The 23,953-nt window shown below is 44.7% G+C and overlaps 1 protein-coding gene across 1 annotated transcript in view; it reads right to left on the bottom strand.

Moving 5' to 3' along the window:
• The window catches only part of IGSF3 (immunoglobulin superfamily member 3), a 171,543-nt gene that overhangs the window by 39,464 nt on the left and 108,126 nt on the right, over positions 1–23,953 (bottom strand). The window contains exons 3-6 of the mRNA XM_015419696.1: positions 13,117–13,527; positions 11,339–11,728; positions 3,248–3,649; positions 112–516 (exon numbers count right to left, since the gene is read on the bottom strand). Of these exons, the coding sequence (XP_015275182.1) occupies positions 112–516; positions 3,248–3,649; positions 11,339–11,728; positions 13,117–13,527 (1,608 nt within the window). The remainder of the gene's footprint in view (positions 1–111; positions 517–3,247; positions 3,650–11,338; positions 11,729–13,116; positions 13,528–23,953) is intronic.

The following is a 23,953-nucleotide window of genomic DNA, read 5'->3' as shown; positions in this document are numbered from 1 at the left end:
CAAACACTGTAAAGACATGAATAATTTCACTCTCTTCAAGCAGCAGGTGCCCCTTACTGAAAAGCCTCTGTATTAGGCAATTCCTTGGTAGCATGCCAACAGGATACTTACCAGGCCGCAAAACCCTGATTTCCAGGAGATTTGAGGTTCTGTCTGCCAGTCGTGTCCAGCTGCTGTTATAGTTCTTCCGCCAGAGCTCCGCCACACATTGGTACTTGCCTGCTTCTGTGTCACTGGCCCTGCTAATGCTGAGGCGTACATTGTTACTGGATTCTGCTTTCTCAATAGCTGTTCGAGTTCGGAACCCGCTATACTTATCACCCCACTGAACACCTCCATCCCGAGTAAAGGTGACCAGATCGTGAAATTCTGTGCTGCCTGCTGGCTGAAAACGCCACGTCACTGACACCGGGACCCAAGATGGGTAATGTGGTTTGATGATGCACTGCAAATCAAATGACTCATTATAGGTCACTCCGGGGGTGCGGGAGATGGCTGTAACTGCAAAGCCGGCATCTACCAAAAGCAAATGGACAGACAGACAAAAAGTTAAGATTTTTATAACTGAAATACATTAGTCCACACATGCAGAAAACTGATTAGTCAGCTCTTGGTCTCAGTAACTAAATCCATACATTTAAAGTGCAATCCTGAGAAGAGTTATATCCTTCTGAGCCCACTGGTTTAAATTGACTTAAGATGGCTGTAACTCTGTTTAGGATTGCACTGTAAAAGAAATTTAACATAGGGATAGGGGGAAAACGCCCCTGTAAAATAGTTTGCCTACATCTCATTTTGGGGCACAAGCACTCTGGGGGAGTAGCAGGGGCCCATCAAAATTCTTCTGACCAACCCTGACATCCTCAGCTTGGTTCAAGCTTTGGGAAAACCTAATTAAAAACTTTATTCCAGCTATCCTGTTTTACCTCCACCACTCAAATGGGAATACTTTCTACAGCATGGGGGGGGGGGGCAAATACTTCAATCTGCCATGCAGTAAAGTCTGCTTGTCTCCCCACTTCATTACCCTTCACACTACAAGAACAGTTTCAGGAAGGGAGATGGGACACATCTTGTGTTATAAAGACGGAGTTAGGAGAAGGCAAGGATCTTAAAGGGCAAAAACCTTCTCAGGAATCAGACCAAGACTGCAGAACTCACTGGCAGATGAAACAAGATAAACCATTTAGCCCACTTCTCTTAGATAAACAAACGATGGAATATGGCATATTTTGCCCCAGTGAGCTTTTGCTTTGTGAGAAAAAAAATGAAAATTGAAAAATAAATTTATTAAAATGCCACGTAACACCAAAAATACTTTCAGCGCAAACATACACCAAATGATACTACTTGTTGGTTTTCCTCCACAATACTGCCTGACATACAACACATGCAGATTCTGCAAAACCATTAATGAGGCTTTTGGGACTGTGTGATAAGCTTGCACATATCATAAAAAACCCCATTAATACAATCTCCTATAATAAAAACCATAAAGTGGCTCAGAATAATTTCCTGTAGCAACCTTCCATGCAATTGGAGGCCACGGGGCAATTCTGTTTGACCATGCAAGACAGCATTAAGGTAGTAGCCCCTGGGCCTATGTGGCTCAGGAAGACAGCACCTCCTGACCTGAAAGGCTAGAAGGTATTAATTAACAATGCCAGGCAACCGGGACATTAATTGTAGTGAGCAGATTAATTTTTGCCTGCCAGCCTTGCCTCAGAGCTGCAACCGAGATCTCTGCACTTTTCCAGCAAGGGGCTCAGGGATTCTAATCATCAAAGGACGTCACCACGGCAGAGCTCCGGCCCATGTAATTACAGCAAAAAACAGGTCAATCTTTGGGATTAAAGCATTTTGGAAATGTGTTTAATGATTATACAGGAGAAGGGGAGGAAGCCAGTGGAGGGAGAAGAGAGGACATTCTCCCTCTTTCACTACTACACTATTAGTAGAAAGTACAAACAATGTGGTCACTGCCAACCTAGCAAAGGGATCACCAGGCACAGACCAGGGCACATTTCAGACCCAGCACCTGGAGACTGAGAATGTAGAAGAGATCTTCCTTTTTTCTGTTATAGAATTCAGATGCATGTGTCTTCTCAGGCAGCCCTGACCTTCGACAACTCACACCTACATTAATTTCCGAAGAACTTTCTGCACACAAAAAACCAGGAATTCACTGTAACACTGTACAGTGACGGCAAATGAATGAAACTGAGGGCCAAGTGGCTGCCTGAGGTCTCCATATATGAAGGACTGCTGCCAAATGATGGCTAAAGGGGCAGCCCCCTCTCAGAGATGAAGCTGCCACTCTCCACCCCTTGAGGCATTGTAAAAGTTCTAGAGTTTCCCAGAGTGGAAACTTTCCAACATCTCATTCCACACTTCTTGCATCAGCTGACACAGTAAAAATGCTTCTCCTGGGGAATACCTAACAGAACTGAGCAAGAATAATTTAAGGAGGTGCTGGCATTCTTGTTTTATTAATTATACTTAACATACTGTTCTCGTTCTCCAAAGTGCTCAGTAGGGCTTACGTAATGGTTCGCAGGCAGCGTAAGGCAGCTTACAGGGCCAGACTTATTGAAATTAAGCAGTATTTACTGTGTAATGTGTCTTTCCCAGACCACTCTCTGGATGTGTCTCTGGACTATGCCTCTGGCAGTCATCTGAACTGGAACTTCAAATCAGGGTAAACACAACCACTCACTTGCCTGTTGTGCAAACTATGGTGCTTAACCTCTTAGGAAAACACCACAATAACTCTTTAAATCATACGTCCAACATAACATTGTTAAGAGTTTTTCCAGAACAAAGTTTGAGTCCAGTGGCACCTTTATGTTTTTCCAGTTTCCCAGCATCCTAGGGAATGGACAAGGCCTTTTCTCAGATTTTAGACCAAGTGACTTTACAGCCACGAGACAAAGAATGCCAGTCACACCATCATGGCATGCAAAAATGGAAGAAAGACCCTGAGCAGCAGCAGCTCTGTGTTTCTTGTAACATCTGGTACTGCCCCTGCGTGTCTAAGACAATAAGTGTGGGTCTGAGAAGAGACGCGTGCTCAAGATTAGAAAGGAGTAATCTCCCTGTATTTTCACAGTCACCAGAGTAGTTTCAATTATCTCTCCAACCAAGACAATAGTGATGTCTAAATGCATGGAATTAAAGACTTCACAGAAGATAAGGTATGTGAACACGCTACACGTACTAGTGTTCTACATACCTAAAAGGTGCTTACCCAGTGCATTGATGGATACTGCAGAGCTGTTGTGCCGCTCCCCAATCATCTGCCACTCCCCATCCAGCCGTCGTGTCCACTCTGTGATGCGACACTCATAATGGCCCTCATCTGCTTTGAGGCTGTTGAAGATTTCAAGCGTGAAGGACCCAGGCCGTATCTGCTCCATCTGGATCCCACCGTAGCTGCTGCGCTCTATGTAAGAAGGGCCTGGATGAAGGGTACCCTCCCGATCCAGCTGCACAATGTCACTGCGACGATTCTGTTTGTCCACAAGTTGCCAAGTGACAGAAAGACGGTTCTGGGGTCTAAACCCTGTGCGCACATTACAACCAAATCGTAGGCTCTCTCCTTCTAGAACACTGGGGGCATTGTTGGTCACCTCCACTGAAATATTGGTTTCTGCAACAGAGAAGAGACAGAGTGTGTGGTTACAGTTAAGGTTGTGTAGAGCAATTCTCACATGTCTTCATTGGCCATTTTTCCTTACATAGAGGTTCCCAAATCTGCTCATGCTCAAGACTTTATGGCAGCAGATGGATACACCCAGTAAGCAATTTCCAGTTATGGTAGCATCAAGAAGTGTCACTGCAGTGGCAGAAGTAGCTCACTGACAGTGCAGTCCTTAGACTGGAGTAACTCTGCACTAGACTGCACTGTAAGTGTACCTGTATATGTTGTGTCTCCACTCACCCATAATCACGTACTAGGAATATTTTAGGAGTAATTGTGTGGAAAAACATGGACCATGAGATAGATGTGTGAAGTATTGTGCCTTGTACAACTGCACAGTTGTGTATGGACTGCTGTTACTGATGCCAATTTTAACAGCTACTGGAGATTCTAGAGAAATCTGCTTCCACTTGCAATACAAGTGGGTTTCTAGAAATTATGGATGTGTTTCAAAGGTCTTCAAAGTCTCTGATATTTGGGATATGGAATCTCTGTGCCTTATACGGTTGTACCCTTTTTCATTGCCCGTCATGTGTCTACCCCACACAGCCCTTCCGTTTCTGTTGCAGATCATATCTTTCCCCCAGTTAAGTGGCTGACACTTTCACTTCTACGAAAATTAAGTATCACTTGATTAGATTTGTCATCTTACTTTTCAGAAGAATTTAAATATATTCCTAACAGAGTTACAACTCAAAAGTTTCACCACAGTTGCTATGCACAGTAATCTAACTTGGGATAAGCAAGTATCAACAACTGTTTTCAGATTTCATTTCAGATATAAATCTAAAATACAGCAGAATCCAGGCAAGGCAAATTATGCTGCCAGCTTCTGGTCAATTGTAGCCCATGCTAAAAGACAGTGGGTTCATTTTGCTCCTTAACTTATGCCTTTATTGTATTGTTCTTGAAGTACACCACATTGTTTTCAGCTGCTGAGAAACCAGAGGTAAATTTGTATGGTACCTTCCCTTCAACTTCTGTCCTGTTCTAGAAATATTTTATGCTTCCTTTGACAACACTTCTGATTTGCTATATTAGAAAAATTGCCTGAATTGAAGACAGAGCAAGACAAAAGTATTAATGAATCAGAGACCTGACTCCTCTTACTCAAATATTTCTGTTATTAATTACTTCCCTTTGCTGCATGCATGCATTGCAGCACTCAGCCACGGGCACTGCCCTAAATCAATAGCCTTCAAATGGGGTAACTTTGCATAGGATTACACTGTAAAACACAGAGATTAAGGAAGTCAGGTAGACAGCTGGGTTTCTGAGGCAATGAACTCAAATTGACCTGGGCGAGCCTTTGCCATTGTCTCTCTAAGGGCCAGAAATTTAGTTGGCTAAATATCTCTATTTCTCCTTTTTTTGCACACATATTCATTCCTGCCTTGGGAATTTGTTTATTTATATAGGAATTTTTAAATTTATACTATTAATGTTTTATGATTTTTATTGTATTTCACTGGCCGGTGTTATTTGAATGTTTAGTTGTGTTTTAGTGAATGTTTATTGTGGAATGGTTTACTGTAAACTGCTCAAAGATTGTACAGGAGAGGATGAGGCAAAAAAAAAAATACCGTGAAAGGCATGGTACCGTGAAAGGCTCATGGTATCAGAACAGCATTCTCCAAGCCCATAAGGGCATATACATATTTAAGAGTTTCAAAGCCTACACATATCATCCCACAAGGACTGCTTCTTCCCTTACAACCTCTCCAGTCTCTTAAAACCAGTCCAGAATTGCCTCTGCTGAACAATCCCAACCCTATTATCTGAGCTTTAAGAAAGAAGGTAAGAGGCTATTTTGGTTGTGCTCTGTGGAACTCCTTACTGGTCTGTTTAAGGGTAGAACTACAAGTTCTTCCTTTACTACAAGTCCTTAAAGCCCAGCCACCAGTTATTAACTGTAAAGCAGAGTCAAGAACATGAAAGTATTAGCAGAGAAATGTCATATTGGAGGAGAAATGCTTAACCATTCTCTTACCCATCACTTTCTCCCTCCAATCTCCCTCAGTAGGGTTCCAGACCATTGTGCCAACACAAACACAGGTCCAAAACCTTGGCTGGGGGAGACGGGTGAAGGAAAGGTAAAGCACCCTCCTGTCAATTCTCTACTGGAAACTGCACCCTCCTGCTGTCACTATATAATGGAGAAGCTATGACTGGGCTTTGAAGACAAGTGGTGAAAACAGAAAGGGCCACTGGTACTTACCGAGAAGGGTCCTTCTCCTCTGAGATAAGGAGAACATCTTGCTGGGTGTTTCCCACCCTATCCTTAGGGAGGCTGGAACTAAACTTCACTTCCTGTTCTCTTGGTGGGACACGCCCCTTCAGCTCAGTTTGGGAACTCCAAGCAGCAGTAATAACTGAAACAAACTTTAAACAACTGAATCAACACGTCTTAACTGTAAAATTGCAACCCATCAGCATAGAAGGAGCGAAGAAGACAGGAAGGACTTCTTTACATAAGAGAGAACAGTGTTAGAGAAAGGAATGAGAAAAGGGAAAGTAGTAAGTACCAATGGCCCTTTCTCCCTCTGAGAGGAGGACATCTTGCTGGAACCTCCCATAGCAGTGTCCTCAGTATCCGGATGGGTTATCGTCGGCCTCTGTCAGGACCTGTTGAAGGACTCTCCGTCCAAAGGCCGCGTCAGCAGAGTCAAAGACATTAATCCTGTAGTGCCGTATAAACGTGGAAACGGAGGACCACGTAGCTGCCTTGCAAATTTCTTCTACTGTGGCTTGGCTAGAAAAGGCTGCATTAGTTGCTGCACTTCGGATTGAGTGAGCCGTTATGCCAGCTTCTGTGCCCTATAGGCCTCAGCGATACAGGACTTAAGCGCAGAGCTGATGGTGGACTTAGACATTTTACATCCCTTATTGGGTGGAGAAATGGAAATAAAGAGTGATTCTGACTTCCTGAAGCTGCCAGTACGGTGGAGATAGGTCTTCAAAGCCCTGCGAACATCCAATGTGTGCCAAAGTTTTTCCTTCGGATGGGACGGATTTGGACAAAACAAAGGGAGACAGAGCTCCTGTGATCTATGGAATCGAGAGTTCACTTTAGGTTGAAAGGTAGGGTGTGTGATCAGCACCACTTTGTCCTTGTGAAAAGCACAAAACCTGGGGTTAGTGGAAAGAACACCGAGCTCTGAGACGAATGTGTGGATGTCTGGATAAGCCCCAGCCCTTAAAGGTAGGTAGGACCGTGGATAGGGCCGTCACTTGTCTGCGTAATGTTGATGCCTTTAGGCTGGAATCATGCCCATCTTGAAGGAAGGCTAGGATATTCTGAATGTGAGACTTAAGAGGGTCGATATTCTTCCTCTTGGTCCATCTCAGACGTTGAAGTTCGGAAAACCATGGCCTCCTTGGCCAGTAAGGAGCCACCACTATGATGTCTGCCTTTTGTTCCCATATCTTCCGTAGAAGCCTTGGGAGAACTGGACTTGGTGGGTATGCAAACAGAAGTCTGGGAGGCCACTGAGACATCAATGCGTCGGTTGCTTCCGCTTCCCAGTGGTAGAATCTGGTGAAGAACCGCTGGACCCTGAAATTGAGTGGGGATGCAAACAGGTCCACTACTGGGTGACCGAAATGTTCCATGATGATTTGAAACAGATCCTGCTTTAGGGACTGAGTCAATCCGCTTTGGTGTTCAGGACTCCCTTCACATGCCCGGCCTTGACGTAGGCTATGTTGAGTTCTGCCCACTTCAGCAGCCTGGAGGCTTCCCAGTGAAGTCGTGAAGATATACGCCTTCACAAAGATGTTGATATACGCCTTCACAAAGATGTTGTCCGTCCTGATCAACACGTGTTGCCTGGCAATCTGGGGTTGGAAGTGTATCAGAGCTAGCCTGATAGCTCTCAGCTCTAAAAGATTTATAGGTAAGCTCCTTTCCTCTTTGGACCACTGACCCTGCACTGGGGTATTGTCCAGGACAGCACCCCAACCCTGAAGGCTGGCATCGGTGACAATTTGTTTCCAATCTTCGGTGTGGTACACCCAGCCACGTCTCAGATTTCGCATGCTGGTCCACCAGGATAGTCTGGTCTTCACCTGATAGGACAATCTGATGGGAAGATCCTCTCGCCTCATAATCCTGACTTGGTGAGGCTGCAGGAGTTGTTGGAGAGGTCTCGCATGCATGTGGGTCCATGGCACCATGTCGATGCAGGAAATGAATAACCCCATCAGTTTGGTGAGAGTCATCAAAGAGGATTGCTTGCTCTTGATGACCTGCCGACAAATCAGATTTATCTTTTCTGCCTTGGAACTGGGCAGAAACCAGCAGTTCTGTGTCATGTCTATGATGACCCCTAGGTGTTCCAATGACTGAGATGGAATCAGACAGCTTTTCTCCAGATTGACTAGAAATCCGTGAGCCTGCAGGCAACTGATGGTTTCCTTGATGTCCTGGAGAGACTTGAGATGGGATTCGGAGCGGATCAGTAGATCGTCCAGTATTGGGTGGACATGGACCCCCTTTTCCCGTAACAAGACAATGGGGTGTATTAGCATCTTGGAAAATACCCTTGGGGCGGTAGAGGGGCTGAAGGGCAGGGCTATGAATTGCCAGTGTTGACCGTTGACACAGAATCTCAGGAAACGTCTGTGTCCGATGCAAATGGACACATGGAGGTATGCCTCTGTGAGGTCGATAGATGTCAGGAGCTCCCCCAGTTGGAGGGCCTCCATGATGGATTGAAGGGTTTCCATTCGGAAATGTCTTAGTTTCACAAACTTGTTTAGAAATTTTAAGTCCAGGATGGCCGTCCAGCTGCCATTTATTTTTGGAACCGTGAAGAATATCGAGTACACTCCATGGCCCCTCTCGGAAGGAGGAACTGGCTCTATGGCCCGAATGTTGTAAATGTGTTGTATAGCGTACATGGTTCTGAGCATCTTATTTGGGTCTTTGGCAGTCGGTGAGGAGACATATCGATCTGGTGGATTCATCTGGAGCTCGATGGAGTAGCCTTTGGAGGTAACTTCTCATGACCAGTTGTCTGCGTTTGAGTGGACCCATTGTTGATGGAACAATAGTAGGCGTCCCCCCACCAGAGCTGAAGCATAGTCATGCTTTGGGAGCTTTGTTGTCTCTTCCAGATTTGTCATCTCTGGGAGAGAAGTACTTGCCTGATCGAATGTGAAGGGGATTTGTTCGAAAGTTCTGTCTGTTGGTTCCCCAATTAGACCTACTATCTCTATTGAATGTGTAGGAGGGTCTTTGGCCACAAAAGGAGACATTTCCGGAGCTCCTGTAGTCTGATCTGCCCAGAGACTTGAACATAGCTTTTTTCTTATCTTTAGTCTCGATGAGAATCTTGTCTAAAGAATTGCCAAATAAACGATCACCCTGAAAAGGGTAAGCAGTAACAATAGTATTTGCGTGTAGGTCCGCCTGTCACGTCCGGAGCCAGAGGATTCTTCTTGCTGCTACTGTGGAGGCCAGAGCTCTGGAAGAAAAGATCTTGGCATCCAAGGTGGCATCTGCTGAAAATGAAGAGGCCTGCAGGAGCCTATTGGCACCCTCTGCCAGACGCGTTAGAGATGAGTTGTACCATCTTTTTAGACCAGACCATGGAAGCGCTCGCAACAACAGTGGGGGTGGCTGAGGCCCTAATGGCCATGGCAGTGGCCTCGTGGGCTTTTCTCAGCGCAAATTCGGCTTTTCTATCCAGGCTGTCTCTCACCATGCCTTCTCCATCCTCCGAGAGCAATCCTGAAGTCTGGAGCACAGTTTTTGGAGCATCCACCAGAGGGACCTGCAAGCGCTTATCAGTAAAGTCAGGTAAAGTATACAATTTCTTAACATTAGGGGGGCAGTGTTTGTTAGCCATAGGCTTGGCCCACTCCTTTACTAGCTGTTTTTCTAAGAACTCAGGAAAGGGAAAGACTTTCTGTGTTCCAGGAGTTCTGGGAAAGTAGTCCTTACTTCCTCTGGGTCTAAAGTCATCAGAGCCACTAGGATCATCTGGTTTTGGCTTAGGTTGTAGCTCTAAGGCAGACAAGGTATTTTTAAGCAAATATTGATAGTCCTCATACTTGAAAAACCTCATAGAATGTTCAGGGACTTCCATCTCATCTTCCTCCTCCTCATCAGGTAGGAATTCTCCTTCCTCCGTATCTCCCAACTCACTATCCTCAGCTTGTGAAGGATTCCAGGCACGGTAGTCAGGCATAGCAGAGAAGCAATCCTTTCTAGCAGCCTTGGTGGACTAGTGAGGTCTATGTTCCTCAGGATAATGGTAGACTGGGTCCCCCCTGAGCAAGATGGCCTGGGCAGGAATGTGAGGGGTCTTGACCCCCATCCCTCGTGGAGGAACCCCAATGGAAGTTGGTAATTTCCTCTTTCATAGCCTGTCTAAACGCCATCATAATTTCGGGTGTAAAAATCGCGCTACTGCCCCTTTCGGGGTTACTCACAGGTAGCCCCACTGGCGTATCAGGTGCTTGACTGGGGACCTCCGGCACAGTTTGGGCGTTAGGAATGTGGGAGACATTGGTAGCCTCTGTTGCCTGGCTTATGGAAGCAGCGAAAGCCGCCCGCTGCGTGCTCCGGGTTCAGAGGAGGCAGCTGCTTTTTGGCGCGCTTTTCTTTTGGCGCTGTTAAGCTCTTCGCGGTGGCTGAGGAAGAAGCCGCAGCTTTTCCTTTGTTCGTTTAGCTCTTCAGGGCGGAGGGTTGTCTCTCTCTCTTCCCCCGAAAGGAAGCCATCTGAGCCATCCTGTTCCGACATGCTCCAGCCGGGCATCGGATGGGCAGAGGATTGCCGGAGAAAGGGAGTAGAGTAAAGGAGATACTAGTGTAGGCAAGAGAGGAGAGAGATGTCAGAGGAAGAGGAGGAGAAAGAATCGAAAATGAAACCAAAGGCACGAGTGCCAACTTCGTGCTGCTCTCCCTATCGAGGCAGGAACAAAACTGAGCTGAAGGGGTGTGTCCCACCAAGAGGACAGGAAGTGAAGTTTAGTTCCTGCCTCCCTAAGTATAGGGTGGGAAACACCCAGCAAGATGTCCTCCTCTCAGAGGGAGAATGTGCAGTATCATACAAACCTTACCAGATCAAACCTAACTCAGAAAAACTGTGCTTACTGTTGCAGTCCAAGTCTTTCGATTCTTCACAGAGCAATGCAACGCACTTTACCAAGTCCTTCAAGTGAATGTATATGACAATATTAGAAATATACTATTTAAATTCTTTAATTTATATGACAATATTAGAAATATACTGTTTAAATTCTTTAATTTAAATTTAAAATTTAATTCTATATAAATATATAGAATTCTATTAAAATTTAAAATTTTCTTTAAATTCTAATTAAATCTTGTTTAAATTCTTCATACGGTTGATTTGCATTAAAAGATCTGCATTTTTTATTTTGATTGCCAGCAATCTGCGTTGTGAGTTTTTATGAGTTTATCTGATTTAAGACACTTTGAGCTTTCTGAGTAAAAGTGGCATGGAAATCTAATTAAATGTGTCTCAGCTTCCTCTGAAAATTTCATTCAGTAATGGCCATGGAGAAGTAAACCCCATGAACCGATGATGTTTTGCATACCCGTGCCCTGCCCTGCCCCCTCCCCACAACCCCACATGCTGAGGAGGAGTACCCAAAACCTCTGCTTACTAAGGGGCAGTACTGTGATGGGTGTGTTCTTTGGCCGTTTGCTCTCTCCATCAATAAATTCACCAGTTGATGTCTTCAAGCGTTCTGTCACTCGACAGTTGTACTTTCCACTGTCTTCTAGGCGGAGTTGGTAGATTTTCAGGATATAGACACTGTCACTCTCTTTGGACACTTTCAGTTGGCCCAAAGCTTCACGCTGGGCAAACTCGCTGTTAAGCACTGGCACAGCATTAGCCCCAAAACTAGCAATCAGGGAGCTGTTGAAGGCCCATGAGATGGAGAAGTATCTCTTGGCAACATTCTGTACCTCCAAAATACACCGGAACTCCACTGGTTCACCCACTGTGTATGTCCGCTTCTCTGTCTCTAGCCGGACGTTGATATCCATATCTAAAGAGACAGAAGACACACACACATGCATGCACACACCCAAATGAAACAGCATCACAGGAATGAACACACTGAAAACCCTAACTTGATCACTTGAACAGGCAAGGAGACATCTCTGTGTTCCTTTTCAAGATGTACAAGTTGATTTCCTTCCCCTGTGACTGTAACTGCTTCATCAAATGCTAATGCCTCTGTGACATTTGTATGCCCAAGTCTATGCACAGGCAGAAATAAGTGTTTGGTGCAAATTAATTAAGGCACAACTGCTTATCAGATGCATATCAGTTGTCCACGAAAGGGGAAAGAGGTATACTAGTTTCATGCTGCCATATTGAGAGGTTATCCCATCCTGGCAAGCATATCTTGATTCAAAGTTTGAACTGTACACCAGTTTTGCAATTTTTATGAATTACTCTATCCATGTGCCTTGGATTAACATTCTGGCAAAATATCGAATTTATCTTCACTCACTGGAAACATCAAGAGACAGGAAAGTAATATTTAAAAATAAGAAAACTGAACAAAACTGCAAATCCTACCAAAATTAATGTGAGCACTGACTGATAGGCAAAGCAAGAGGATACCACCATTAAGAGAGAGAAAGAGAGAGAGATACAAGAAGGACAACATCAACACACGGCAAAACACTGTTCAGTATAACGAAAAGGAAGGATAAAGCCTTCATTTTATATTTAAGAAAACTCAGAATATTAAATGTTTAACACTCACATATAAATATTAATTGGGCAGAAAGGCATTAAATAAATGCTTCATTCAGTGGAAAAGTTTCCCACTTACACTGCACAGAACCTATAAAGCCATGGAGAGGGAAACTAAACCACCTTCCCAAGGTACACAATGCATTCCCCCTCTAAATATAAGGGTTAAAACCTTAAAATGTCACCAAAAAGATCATAAGCTGTATTTATTTTAACATTCTAAATCAGAAAGTTACAAATGTCACAAATTTAAGTTCTGCCTTTGAATAAAAGATCATTCCACCCACTCAAATACAGATTCACAATTTACATCAGATGTCATACTTTGGGATTGCCAAATCATTTATTTCAAGTAGGCTGGTTGCCAAAGAGCTACATTTGCTTGTAAATGCATCTTTTCTTCAGTTAATGGCATTTCAGACATAACGTATCCAAGTGAGTTAGGTTAGGTGGAGTGTGTGCTGTTGTTACTGGCCCACAGATATCCAGTGAGCTACCACGGCAGAGTGGGGATTCAAACCTGGGTCTCCCAGATCCTCGTCCAGTACTCTAGCCACTATACTCACACTGGCTCGCCTCTCCCTCCCGTTTTCACACCCCAAAATTCCTCCTCAAGAAGATAATATTAACGGCTATGCTGGGGGGGGGGGGGGGAATTGACATACTAACCAGTTCCTTCCACATAGACCATGGTGCCCTCTGAGCGTTTGCGGGTCATTGCATACCAAGTGCCATCAGGGTCCTGAATCCACTCCGCTGCCTCACAGTAAAACTCGCCCTCATCAGAGGACTGCAGGTTGTAGATCGTAAGCTTGGACAGAGTCTCGCCTACTTTATCCAGGCGGATATCTCCACTGGCGTGCCGCTGGCTGTACTCACTTCCGGCATGCAATACAAAATCTCGACTGAGGGAGACCACCTCCACAGCAGGCTCATCTGCTTTTTTCCGGTACCAGGCAATGGAAACGTGGCTGTGCTGCACAGTAGTCTTGGATACTGCACATCTCAGCTCCAGAGAATCGTGCTGCACTTTATTTAGGGTCTGAGCTTCTGAGGTCACCCGCAGAGAGTCAGGAATAACTGCAATAGAGAAGGATAACTATTAGCCCTTAATGCTATTATAAGACAATCTCTGAGCAGAGCAATCAGAACATAAAGTTGTAATGGATCTTTATAACAACAGAGAAAATTACAGATAGTTCAATGGTAGAACCCACATTAGTCACAGGTGGAGATCCTGGTTTCCTTAAGAAGTGGGTTGATCTCCCTGATCATTCCTGCTAATGGAAGGGATGGGGCATTTTTGGCAGCTGCTAATCCCTGTCTTCAGATACATTCCTTGGATTACACTTTTATGCTGTTCCCAGGGGACCCTTTTTGCCATTGCCTTTCTCTGTGAGAGGGAACCCTATATTTCAGCACCTGAAACAAAATCCACGAGATAGTCTGTACTCTCTCTAGAATTCACAACAGTTTGCCACCAGAATCTCTTCCAAGGGGTCTCCACCCAGCCTAAGAGCAGAGATTCAATCTCTCAGCTGGCATCTGGGACTTAACACATCAGCAACTCTAACTCAGAGGTGTACACAAGTACTCTCACAGTGGTAGCTCTGTGGGCAGCGCTTAGACATGAGATTTAGCCCTGGAGCTCAATTACCGTATCAGAGACAATTACAAATATGAATGATCTTTATTCAGGGCAAAGCATAACAAGAGACTGATAGAGGATACAAAAATAATAACAACCTATGGCTATTTGACCTTACTGCACATTAATAATAACCATAGTTACCGAGTTAAGTATGGCATCAGGTAGTGCAAGATTGTCCAGTGCATAACAGTACAGGTTGGCACCAAGGGATTTTGAAAAGAAATCTCATCTTGTGCAGGTAGATAGTCCAGGACTGCTCAGAGATACAGAACCACGGTAACAGAAGGTTGGCAACCGGCAATCAGTTCACAAAGAAGCTCTTTGTTTCAAAAATCAGGTTCCCAGGAGCAAGAGAGCTCTTCCCTAAAGAACCATAGAGTTATACCCCCATGCCAGTCACCATCAGCTGTGGCCATCAGCTAATCACGAACAGCAGGGGTGTGTGCCCAATTTCTGGTTGCCATAGCGGCCAACATCAGGTGTGTAGCGATTGGCTAAGAAGTTAGAGGCCCTGCCTGCAGCCAGGTGATCCAACTTCCAGCTTTCTCCATTGCATACGTGACATGGCTGATGTAGGCCATACAAGAGGAGCCTCCCAGTCTGGCCCTCAGCAGAGAGGTGTTAAGGAATGTGGGTATCTGGCATGATTATATGGCATGGCTATTTGGTGGTTCAGCCATCTGGTCAAGTGACAGAAATCACACTAGGCCATCTGGCCTGCAGCAGGAAAAAGACACACAGAATGTCATCACAGGAAGAAGGCATGAGAATTCAGAAAGAATATTTCTATACGGGGGGGGGGGTTGCCCTCTTCTGGGCATAGACTAGGGTCACTGGGGGTGTGGGTGGGAGGTATTTGTGAGTTTCCTGCATTGTGCAGGGGGTTGGACCAGATGACCCCAGAGGTCCCTTCCAACTCTAGGATTCTGTGATTTACATTATATAGGTTTGTCTCCTCTTTTTAAATTTCAGTCCTATTCTTATCTATTCAGGCCACACTAAATAATTCCTCCACTGGCCCTTAGACATTTATACTACCCTAGACAGTTTCTTCTAATTTCCTTAATCTTTCTCTATAACAGGCAGGGATCTTTCTCCATAAGAGCCATGGAACAGAATTTCTCTCTTTGTTGCATAAATCCTTTCATAATTTAACAATGCCTCTAAGCAAAATTAAGGAGGTAGGGTATTCACAGGAAGACTGCTTATTGCCAGGGCAGCAAACTACAAAATCAAATGCGTATTTCTTGCACCTATAGCTACCAGCTATGAAACAAATACATAAGCAGCTTTCCAGATGCTTTGGTTTGCATCAGGAATCTGCACAACCATTGCCCATTTCTTGCACACAATCCAGATGATAACACCTCAGCAAGACTTCTTATTGCTAGGCAATCACAATTCCCCAACATCCAAACTACTCATGAGTTGCTGGGGAACTGTGATTATTCTTCTAGTATAAATGCAACAACCAGGTTTATTAATAATATTTAGTATTCATGCAGTGCTTCAATGTTTTCAAAATGTTTGACATACATAATCTCAATAATCCTTAGAACACCCATGTGTGTATGTGGTGTGGATGTGTTTTAGTCCCTTTTTTTGCTAATATACACTGATGTAGTGATTTGCTCAATGAATGCACAGCTGCAGTGAGATCTGAAATGGAGGCTCCCAGCTCACATTCTTAGCCACATTACCCCAACAGCACTACAATCATGCTTATCTGCTGGGTGGTGGCTATAACATCACTGCAAGAGGTGTTACATGAGGCTCTTACCCATGCCACTTTCAATGTCCCTTCAAGAAAATACATTCCTTGGTTTTTCTTTTTTGCAGGTTCTTCTCAAGCACTGCAACACTCACTTCTGACAGCAAGGCTAATATCAAATACCTTCCATTATGCATGAATGGGAATATTTCAGAATGCAGCTAACATGAGGAACCCTTAAGTGCATCCCCCTCTGGTTCTGAGATGTCCCCAACTTACATATTCATGGAGAGAATGAAAAATAATTAACCTTACAAAGAATAACAGCTCTTTCCAGTAATGAATTAACAGAACACCTCCCCTTCAAATGCCACCAAGGAAAGAACAAACAAATCCCCAATAAAACAGGAAGTAGATACTGCTTTAGACAAGCAAAAGGCATTCAAACAATAAGATTCTTCTGTCCTTCTTATATACAACATAAGAGTACAGCCCTCAAGGATGTTTTATCTGGGTGTGAACTGAATCCCTGAATGAGACACACAGAATAGGTAGAATATCTCTTACTGGAGCAATATTTAGTGAATTACTCAGTTTGATTAACTAAAACATTTTAATCAGGCAACAGATTTTTAAATGTTTTCAACTTATTTTTAGCATACCAGTGCTTGAGGAACTGCAAATGGCAAGTACTATGTTAGCAAAGGCAAAGAGCAAAGGGGAATACTCTTTTAAGGTGATGCCTCCTGCAGTGTTTGTGCTTCATGTATGCTTTTCTCTTTAAAACTTTTTTCTCACATGCAGATTAAGTAATAAGGCAATAAATAAATACATTTTGAACAGTTAGTTGACTAATATTTCTTTAATCACGTGACAGCCTCAGTATTAAAAGTACTCTCAAATCGTAAAAGAAATCAACCCTAACTGTTCCCTGGAAGGCCAGACACTGAAGCTGAAGCTCAACTACTTTGGCCATCAAATGAGAAGGGAGCACTCACTGGAGAAGACCCTGATGCTGGGAAAGATTGAAGGTCAAAGAAGACAGGGACGGCAAAGGATGAGATGGTTAGACAGTGTCATAGATGCAACGAACGTGAAGATGAGCAAATTCTGGAGGATGACGGAGGACAGGAGGGCCTGGCATGATGTGGTCCATGGGGTCGCAAAGAGTCAGGCTCGACTGTGCAACTGAACAACAACAACAAAAAGCCCAAAGCCAATTCTCTAGGGGTAGGCTGATGAAACTTTAGCTGATTCAACTTCATGGCATTCCCACATCATCACTTCTATTGTCAGAGCATCCGCATGATCAACAGCTATGCTTTTAAAAGAATGTAACTGATTACATTTTCCTTATTTTACTCTACAAAATAAATTCACAGAACTCCCCTTCTAGCGTTGCATGTTCCCAAGTGGCAGTTTTATAGGGCCAGGTTCTTCCAGAGGAGAGAACATGGTAAATCCAGAACCAAACTGCACACCAACATGGGAGCTGCATGTCTCATTTCTCCTTTGTGGATCAGCAGGGGATATGGAGACATTAAAGGGGATCAGAAAGAGTTCTTTCAATTCCTCTAAATTAGGGCTCTGCAAGTGGGGACTTCTGAGACTGGCTGGAGTGGGGAATCCTATAAATTTATCTTGTTTCTCTGCCCCCCTGCCCCAAGGCCCTCTCCCTCCCCTTTTTGTTCCCCACTGATTCCCCCCCCCCCGCGCCCACAGTCCTTTCCTCTTTCTCTTTCTTTTCCTGCCCACCACTGCCTCCCCCACATGGGCTCACCTGGAGGTGGAACCCTCTCACCCTCCCTACCACCTCCTCCTCCCTTCACGACTGCTTCTCTGGTTGCTGCCATATGCATACACCCATTACATGCTTGCCTGCCCATCTGTAGCTCCACTGCCTCTCCCACCCAGTTCGCGAGCTAGTGGCTCTCCTACCCTCCTTGCCGAGACCTCCTTTTGCCTCTAGTCATGTTTACTGCCTAGAAGCAGTGCCTTCCATATGCTCCAGCTAGTTTTGATTGCTTATAGGATTGCTAAGTAACCCTCAAAATGGCATGTGAGATCTTGTGATGTAGTTTGTTCCCCAGTAAGTACGCATTTTTAAAGTTTTGAATATTTAATTTTTTTTTGTAGTTTTGAGCAATCCTGGGGGAGGGGGAGGCCAACCCACATTTATACAAATGTCACTTTACTCTGTATCTGACCTCAGTGTTTGGGTTTTTTGATCCACACCCCAAGGTCTAACTTCAGCATCTGATACAGGATAGCTACTGACTGTGTAATGATAACCACAGGTCCTGTATCAGCCCCTGATCAGTGAAACAGGAGCTGGCATTACATTAATTAATCACACAGCAAAATACATGAAAAGTTCAACACTGTGTTGTCCCCGGGCTAGTTTTGGTGTGTGACACCCCCCCCCCCAATTATGCATATGCACTTTTCAAAAGGAATATAAAGATCTTGATATTCTCTTCTTTCTGCTCCTCTGAGGAGCATGCCATTTGTGCACATTTCTGTCTTTCTGAGTTAGCAATCAATGCAAAAAAGCAACAGCTCCCTGTTTTCCCCATGATGCTCACATAATATTTAAAATTCTTATTTAAAACCCACTATGAATAATTTCAGAAGCAGATCAGCTCTGTTCTGCCCTGCAGCCACAGTACTCTTGCAACTTTAAAAAAATAATAATCAGTTAAGACTGATGTAAAACCTGTGAAAGAGCATATGGCATTTCTTCACTGATCTCTCAACAGATATAATACAAGAATAGGAAATGACTTTGTAAAACCAAATGACAAGAGACTAGGGTTCCTGCAACTGTTCTTCAACTATCCACTTCAGCTATTAAGGCACCTCATCACTACATGAGCATTTTGCATTATACTTCTAACTTTCTAGTACAATCCATCCCAGACTGTAATCTGCAGCTTTAACTGGCAATCTAAACCTAATGGAAACACCAAGAAACATCACAAGATTGAGCCCAACTTGACTGTCACTTATTCTAAAATGAGAGATTCTCTTCAGTTATAAACAGCATGGCTCTGTAATGATTAATCATAGGAAAATTTTACACTTACTCATCTGCTGGAGGAAGGAGGAACTGACAAACAAACTTTAAAATATAAACAATGACTAGGGCTAACCTGGTCTTGTGCAGGCACGTATGGGGGCAAAATTCCACTGATAAACCAGCTCTGTTAAGCCACAGAAAGCAAAACTGTGGTAAAAGTGTACATGTTATTATAATTTCATATATCTATTTGCTTTATACCATTAGTACCCAGCCCCGTAGCTAGGGAATTATTTGGGAGGGGGCCTTGGGGGGCCCCGCCAGCTAATTAAATGGAAGTACAGTGCAGGTGGTAAGTTGGAGCACTTTGGGGGCAGCCCCGGAGGGAGGGGGCCCAGAAGAAACACAAGGGGGCCGGGCCCCGTGGGCCCCATGTTAGCTACGGGCCTGTTAGTACCCCTTCTTTCTCTCCTCATACTGCCTACTAAGGCAGCTAGCAAATTTAAACAAAAGTTCTCACCCGCTGGTGGGGAGATGGCAAAAGGGTACAAAAGAAGAGTTCTGGTGCCATGATTGAGAAGGCCCTAATCTCAGACAGAAGGAGCACTCAAACCAGGGCCTTGGAAGATAACTGCAGTGGTTGGATAGCTTCATAAGGGAGTGGTGGAGAAATTAGGGGTGCAGGAACCTTTTCATGGACTCCCATTCCCACTGCACTCATAGGGGAGGGAAAGCAGCTGGCAGGGAACCCAATTGCATCAAGAGAGAGAGAAGAGAGACAGCTGTTCTAAACCAAAACTCAATTTATTCCATTATGCACTAAGTTAGAAAACACTTTTGTAGCCTTTCAATATTCAGCATAGAATATTTCAACACAACCCCAATATGTAAATAGTGCACTTGTAGTTCTATAAAGGATACTGACAAGGAAAGTTTCCAGGCACTTTTCAAGGGCAGCCCCACATAGCACGCACTGCAGTAAACCATCTCCAGGCACTGATTCAGAATTTCCACAGCTTCCCTGGGATTGGCTGGAAGAGTGAGATACAGCTAAGTGTCATCTGCATACTAGTGACTGACAACACAGCTCAAATTTCTGGATGACCTCATCCAGTGGCTTAATGTATATTTTAAAGAAGAAGAAGAAGAAGAAGAAGAAGAAGAGATTGGATTTATACCTCGCCCTTCACTTGGAGTCTCAGAGCGGCTTACAAATTCCTTTCCCTTCCCCTCCCCAAAGAGCACATGGGGCAAGATGGAGCCTTGAGGGACCGTGCAGGCCAAATGCCAAGAGGGCTGAGCAGCAGTCCCCCAGTACCACTTTCTGAAACCTACCCTCAAAGTAGGACCAAAACCACCACAGGATAGTGCCTCCCAGTCCTAGCCCAGAAGGGCAGTCCCAGAAGGATACCGTAATTATTGATATCAAAAGAAGATTAGAGGTCCAGGAGAATCAACACTACTGAACCCCCTCCATTCATTTCCTAGCACAGGTCATCCACCAGGGTGACCAATGCTGTTTCAATTCCATACCCAGGCCGAATACCGGATTGGAAAGGCTTCAAACAATCCACTTTATCCAGGAAATCCAGCCACCAACTGTTCAGTCTCCTTCTTCAAGAATGGAGTATTTGAGACTGGTTGATAGTCACTGAGATCTCTTAGGTCCAGAGTAGGTTTCTTTAAGTGGTACACCACAGCCTATGTTGAGGCTGGGGTGACGACAGCCTCTCTCAAGAAAACATTAACTACCTCTTGGACACAGTTAGCCAGCCCCCCTCCAGGCAGGTATAAGTAGCCATGAAAGGCAAAGGTCTTACAAGCAGGTGGTAGGTCTCAAACTTCCAAAGATCCTGTCCACATTTTCCCTGAACAAATTTTAGTAAAAGGTAAAGGTAAAGGTTTTCTTTGCTCGAAAGCCAGTCTAATCTGACTCTAGGGGGCAGTGCTCATCTCCATTTCCAAGCCAAAGAGCCAGCACTGTCCGAAGACATTTCTACGGTCATGTGGCTGGCATGACCGAACGCTAAGGTGCATGGAACGCTGTTACCTTCCCGCTGAAGTGGTACCTATTTATCTACTTGCAATTTCTTGCTTTTGAACTGCTAGGTTGGCAGGAGCTGGGGCCAGAGACGGGAGCTCACTCCGTCATGCAGCACTAGGGTCTCAAACTGACAAACTACAGACCTTCCGGTCTGCAACTCAGCATCTTAACCTCTGAGCCACCGTACCCCAAACAACAGGACACGTTGGCACCATCTGACTCTGTGACTGCTAATGTAGTTTCCAAGTCAGAATGGGTGAGAGACATTTTATCTGAAAAAGGTTGAGCAAAATAGTCACAGGGGGCCACGAAGCAGTCTATCTTCTCCTGCAGGGCAGATCGTAACAGGCCTCTGACCACTTGGAACTGCTTCAGTGGTCTACACTGTATAGACACAATGGTGGTAGAAAAGTGTTTCTTTTCTGCCACCACCACCACCATAGAGTACACTTTTTAAAAATTATGTTTATTGGTTTTCATCCATAGAGTACACTTTAAAATGAACTTTTGCCCATGTATTATTGGATTCATCTCAAGTCGTCTTGTACCGTTGCTCTTCCTTGTCTTCCTTATCTTTTTATTGCCTACAGGCCCTCAGTAAACCAAGGGGTTACCTGAACTCTAACACTTGAGAGAAGGTGCCCAGGAGCAATTGTGTGTACTACCTGGGTCATCTCCTCATTCCAGAGGTCAACCACTGCATCGACAGAAAATCCAGACAGCAGCAGCAGAAGTAGTTTATACCCTACCCTTCACTTGGAGTCTCAGAGTGGCTTACAATCTCCTTCCCTTCCTCTCCCCCCAACAGACATCCTGTGAGGTAGGTAGGGCTGAGAGAGTTCTGAGAGAACCGTGACTGACCCAAGGTCACCCAGCTGGCTGCATGTGGAGAAGTGGGGAATCAAACCCGGTTCTCCAGATTAGAATCTGCCACTCTTAATCACTACACCAAACTGATTTAAGAATTTACAGAAACTGATGGTCAAGCAATTGCTTTATTGAAAGTCACTTCACAGAAACAGAGCCCAAGTTGTCTTTAGCTTGGTGGTGACTGCCAGCTTCATTTCAACACAGAACCTCTCAGAATAAAAAACTTCCTATATTTGGAAACATTACATAGGTAAGTCTATGAAAAAAATCCCTGGATTCTTGTTGGTTCTTATTTACCAACCACTCTCTTGAACTGAATAACCTATGCTAGTCTTCAGACTGTTCTTTGTGTTAGCAGTGTTTGGCCACTGTGGGCCAGTAAGAGTTTGGCCTGCTGAAGCTGCACATCTAAAGCCCCCTAAAATCCTATATCTCAAAGCTCAGTTAAATAAAATAAAGACCAATGGACTGGCTGCCAATATTTCAGCTTATTACAGGTTCATATGAGGCCCATTCTCAGAAAGTATGGTAAACAAACAAGAATCACAGAATAGAATCACAGAGTTGGAAGGGGCCATACAGACAGTCCCTCAGCCTTTCCTCATAGGACTTGGTCTCCAGGCCCCCAATCATCTTTGCTGCTCTCCTCTGTACCTCCTCCATTCTGACTACATCCTGTTTGAAGTGAGGCCTTCAGAACTGCACACAATAATCCAGGTGCGGCCTGACCAATGTAGTGTACAGCGAGACTATCACATTTTGTGATTTGGATGTTATACCTCTGTTGATACACCCAAATATTACATTAGCCTTTTTTGTTACTGCATCACACTGGCTGCTCATATTTAAGTTCCGGTCCACCAGTACCCCAAGTTCTTGTTCATACACACTACTACCCAGAACTGTACCCCCCATCAAGTATGCATGTTCCTCATTTTTGTTTATCAGATGTAGAACTCGGCACTTATCCTTGTTAAATTACATCTTGTTCACATCTGCCCACTTTTCCAGCATGTTCAAATCTCACTGAATTCTATCTCTGTCTTCTGGTGTGTTTGCTGCTCCTCCCAATTTGTAGATTTAATGAGTAGCCCCTCTACACCCTCATCCAGATCATTTATAAAAATATTGAAAAGTACCGGGCCCAGAACTGAGTCCTGTGGCATCCCACTGGATACCTCCCTCCATTCAGATGAAATGCCACTGACAACTACTCTTTGAGTAAGGTTCTCCAATCAGTTCCCTATCCACCTAACTATCCTAGAGTCTAGTCCACAGTCCTCTAGTTTACCCATCAGAACATCATGGGGAACCCTGTCAAAAGCTTTACTGAAATCCAGGTAAACAACATCAACAGCATTCCCTCAATCCAGGCCCGTAGCTACCATGGGGCCCATCGGGCCTGGCCTCCCCCACAGTTTTGACGGGCCCCTCCCCCAATCCTCAGCTCCCCCTCCCTCTCCCCGGCCCTCCCCCCCAATTGATCACTTATTCCCCCCCACACACACTAGATGGAGGGCTCAAAGTGATGCTGAAGTGGCTTGGATCTTTGAGACATATAGTGTACCACACAGACATATAATGGCAGCCCCGCCCCCCCCCAAAAACCATTGGCCCCCTGAGCAAAAAGTTGTTAGCTACGGGGCTGCCTCAATCCATTAAGCTCATCACTTCATCAAAGAAGGAATGAGGATGGTCTCGCAAGACCTGTTGGGGACAAATCCATGCTGACTTTCCCGGATCACCAAGTTAAGAACATAAGAACATAAGAGATGCCAATGTTGGATCAGGCCAAAGGCCCATCCAGTCCAACACTCTGTATCACACAGTGGCCAGAAATACCAGTGCCATCAGGAGGTCCACCAGTGGGGCCAGGACATTAGAAGCCCTCCCACTGTTAGCCCCCCCCCCCAAGCACCAAGAAGACAGTTGTCCTTTAGATGCTCGCAGATCAATCCCTTTTAAATCTGCTCCAGTATCTTCCCTGGGACAGAGGTCAGACTGACTGGCCTGTAGTTTCCTGGGTCATCCCTGCTCCCTTTTTTGAAAATTGGGATAACATCTGCCGTCCTCCAGTCTTGTGGCAGGTTTCCCACCCTCCAAGAGGTCTAGAAGTTGATGGACAGAGGCTCTGCATACTCTCTACAAAATTCTTTGAGTTCTGACCTTCTCATAAAAGACAGGGGCTGGGGCTGAAGCTTAGTGCTAGAG

The sequence above is a fragment of the Gekko japonicus genome, unplaced genomic scaffold (assembly GCF_001447785.1).
Source record: "Gekko japonicus isolate JY-2015 unplaced genomic scaffold, Gekko_japonicus_V1.1 scaffold1587, whole genome shotgun sequence".
Lineage (NCBI taxonomy): Eukaryota > Metazoa > Chordata > Lepidosauria > Squamata > Gekkonidae > Gekko > Gekko japonicus.
Note: the sequence above shows the minus strand (reverse complement) of the source record. Positions and strands in the feature narration are given on the sequence as shown.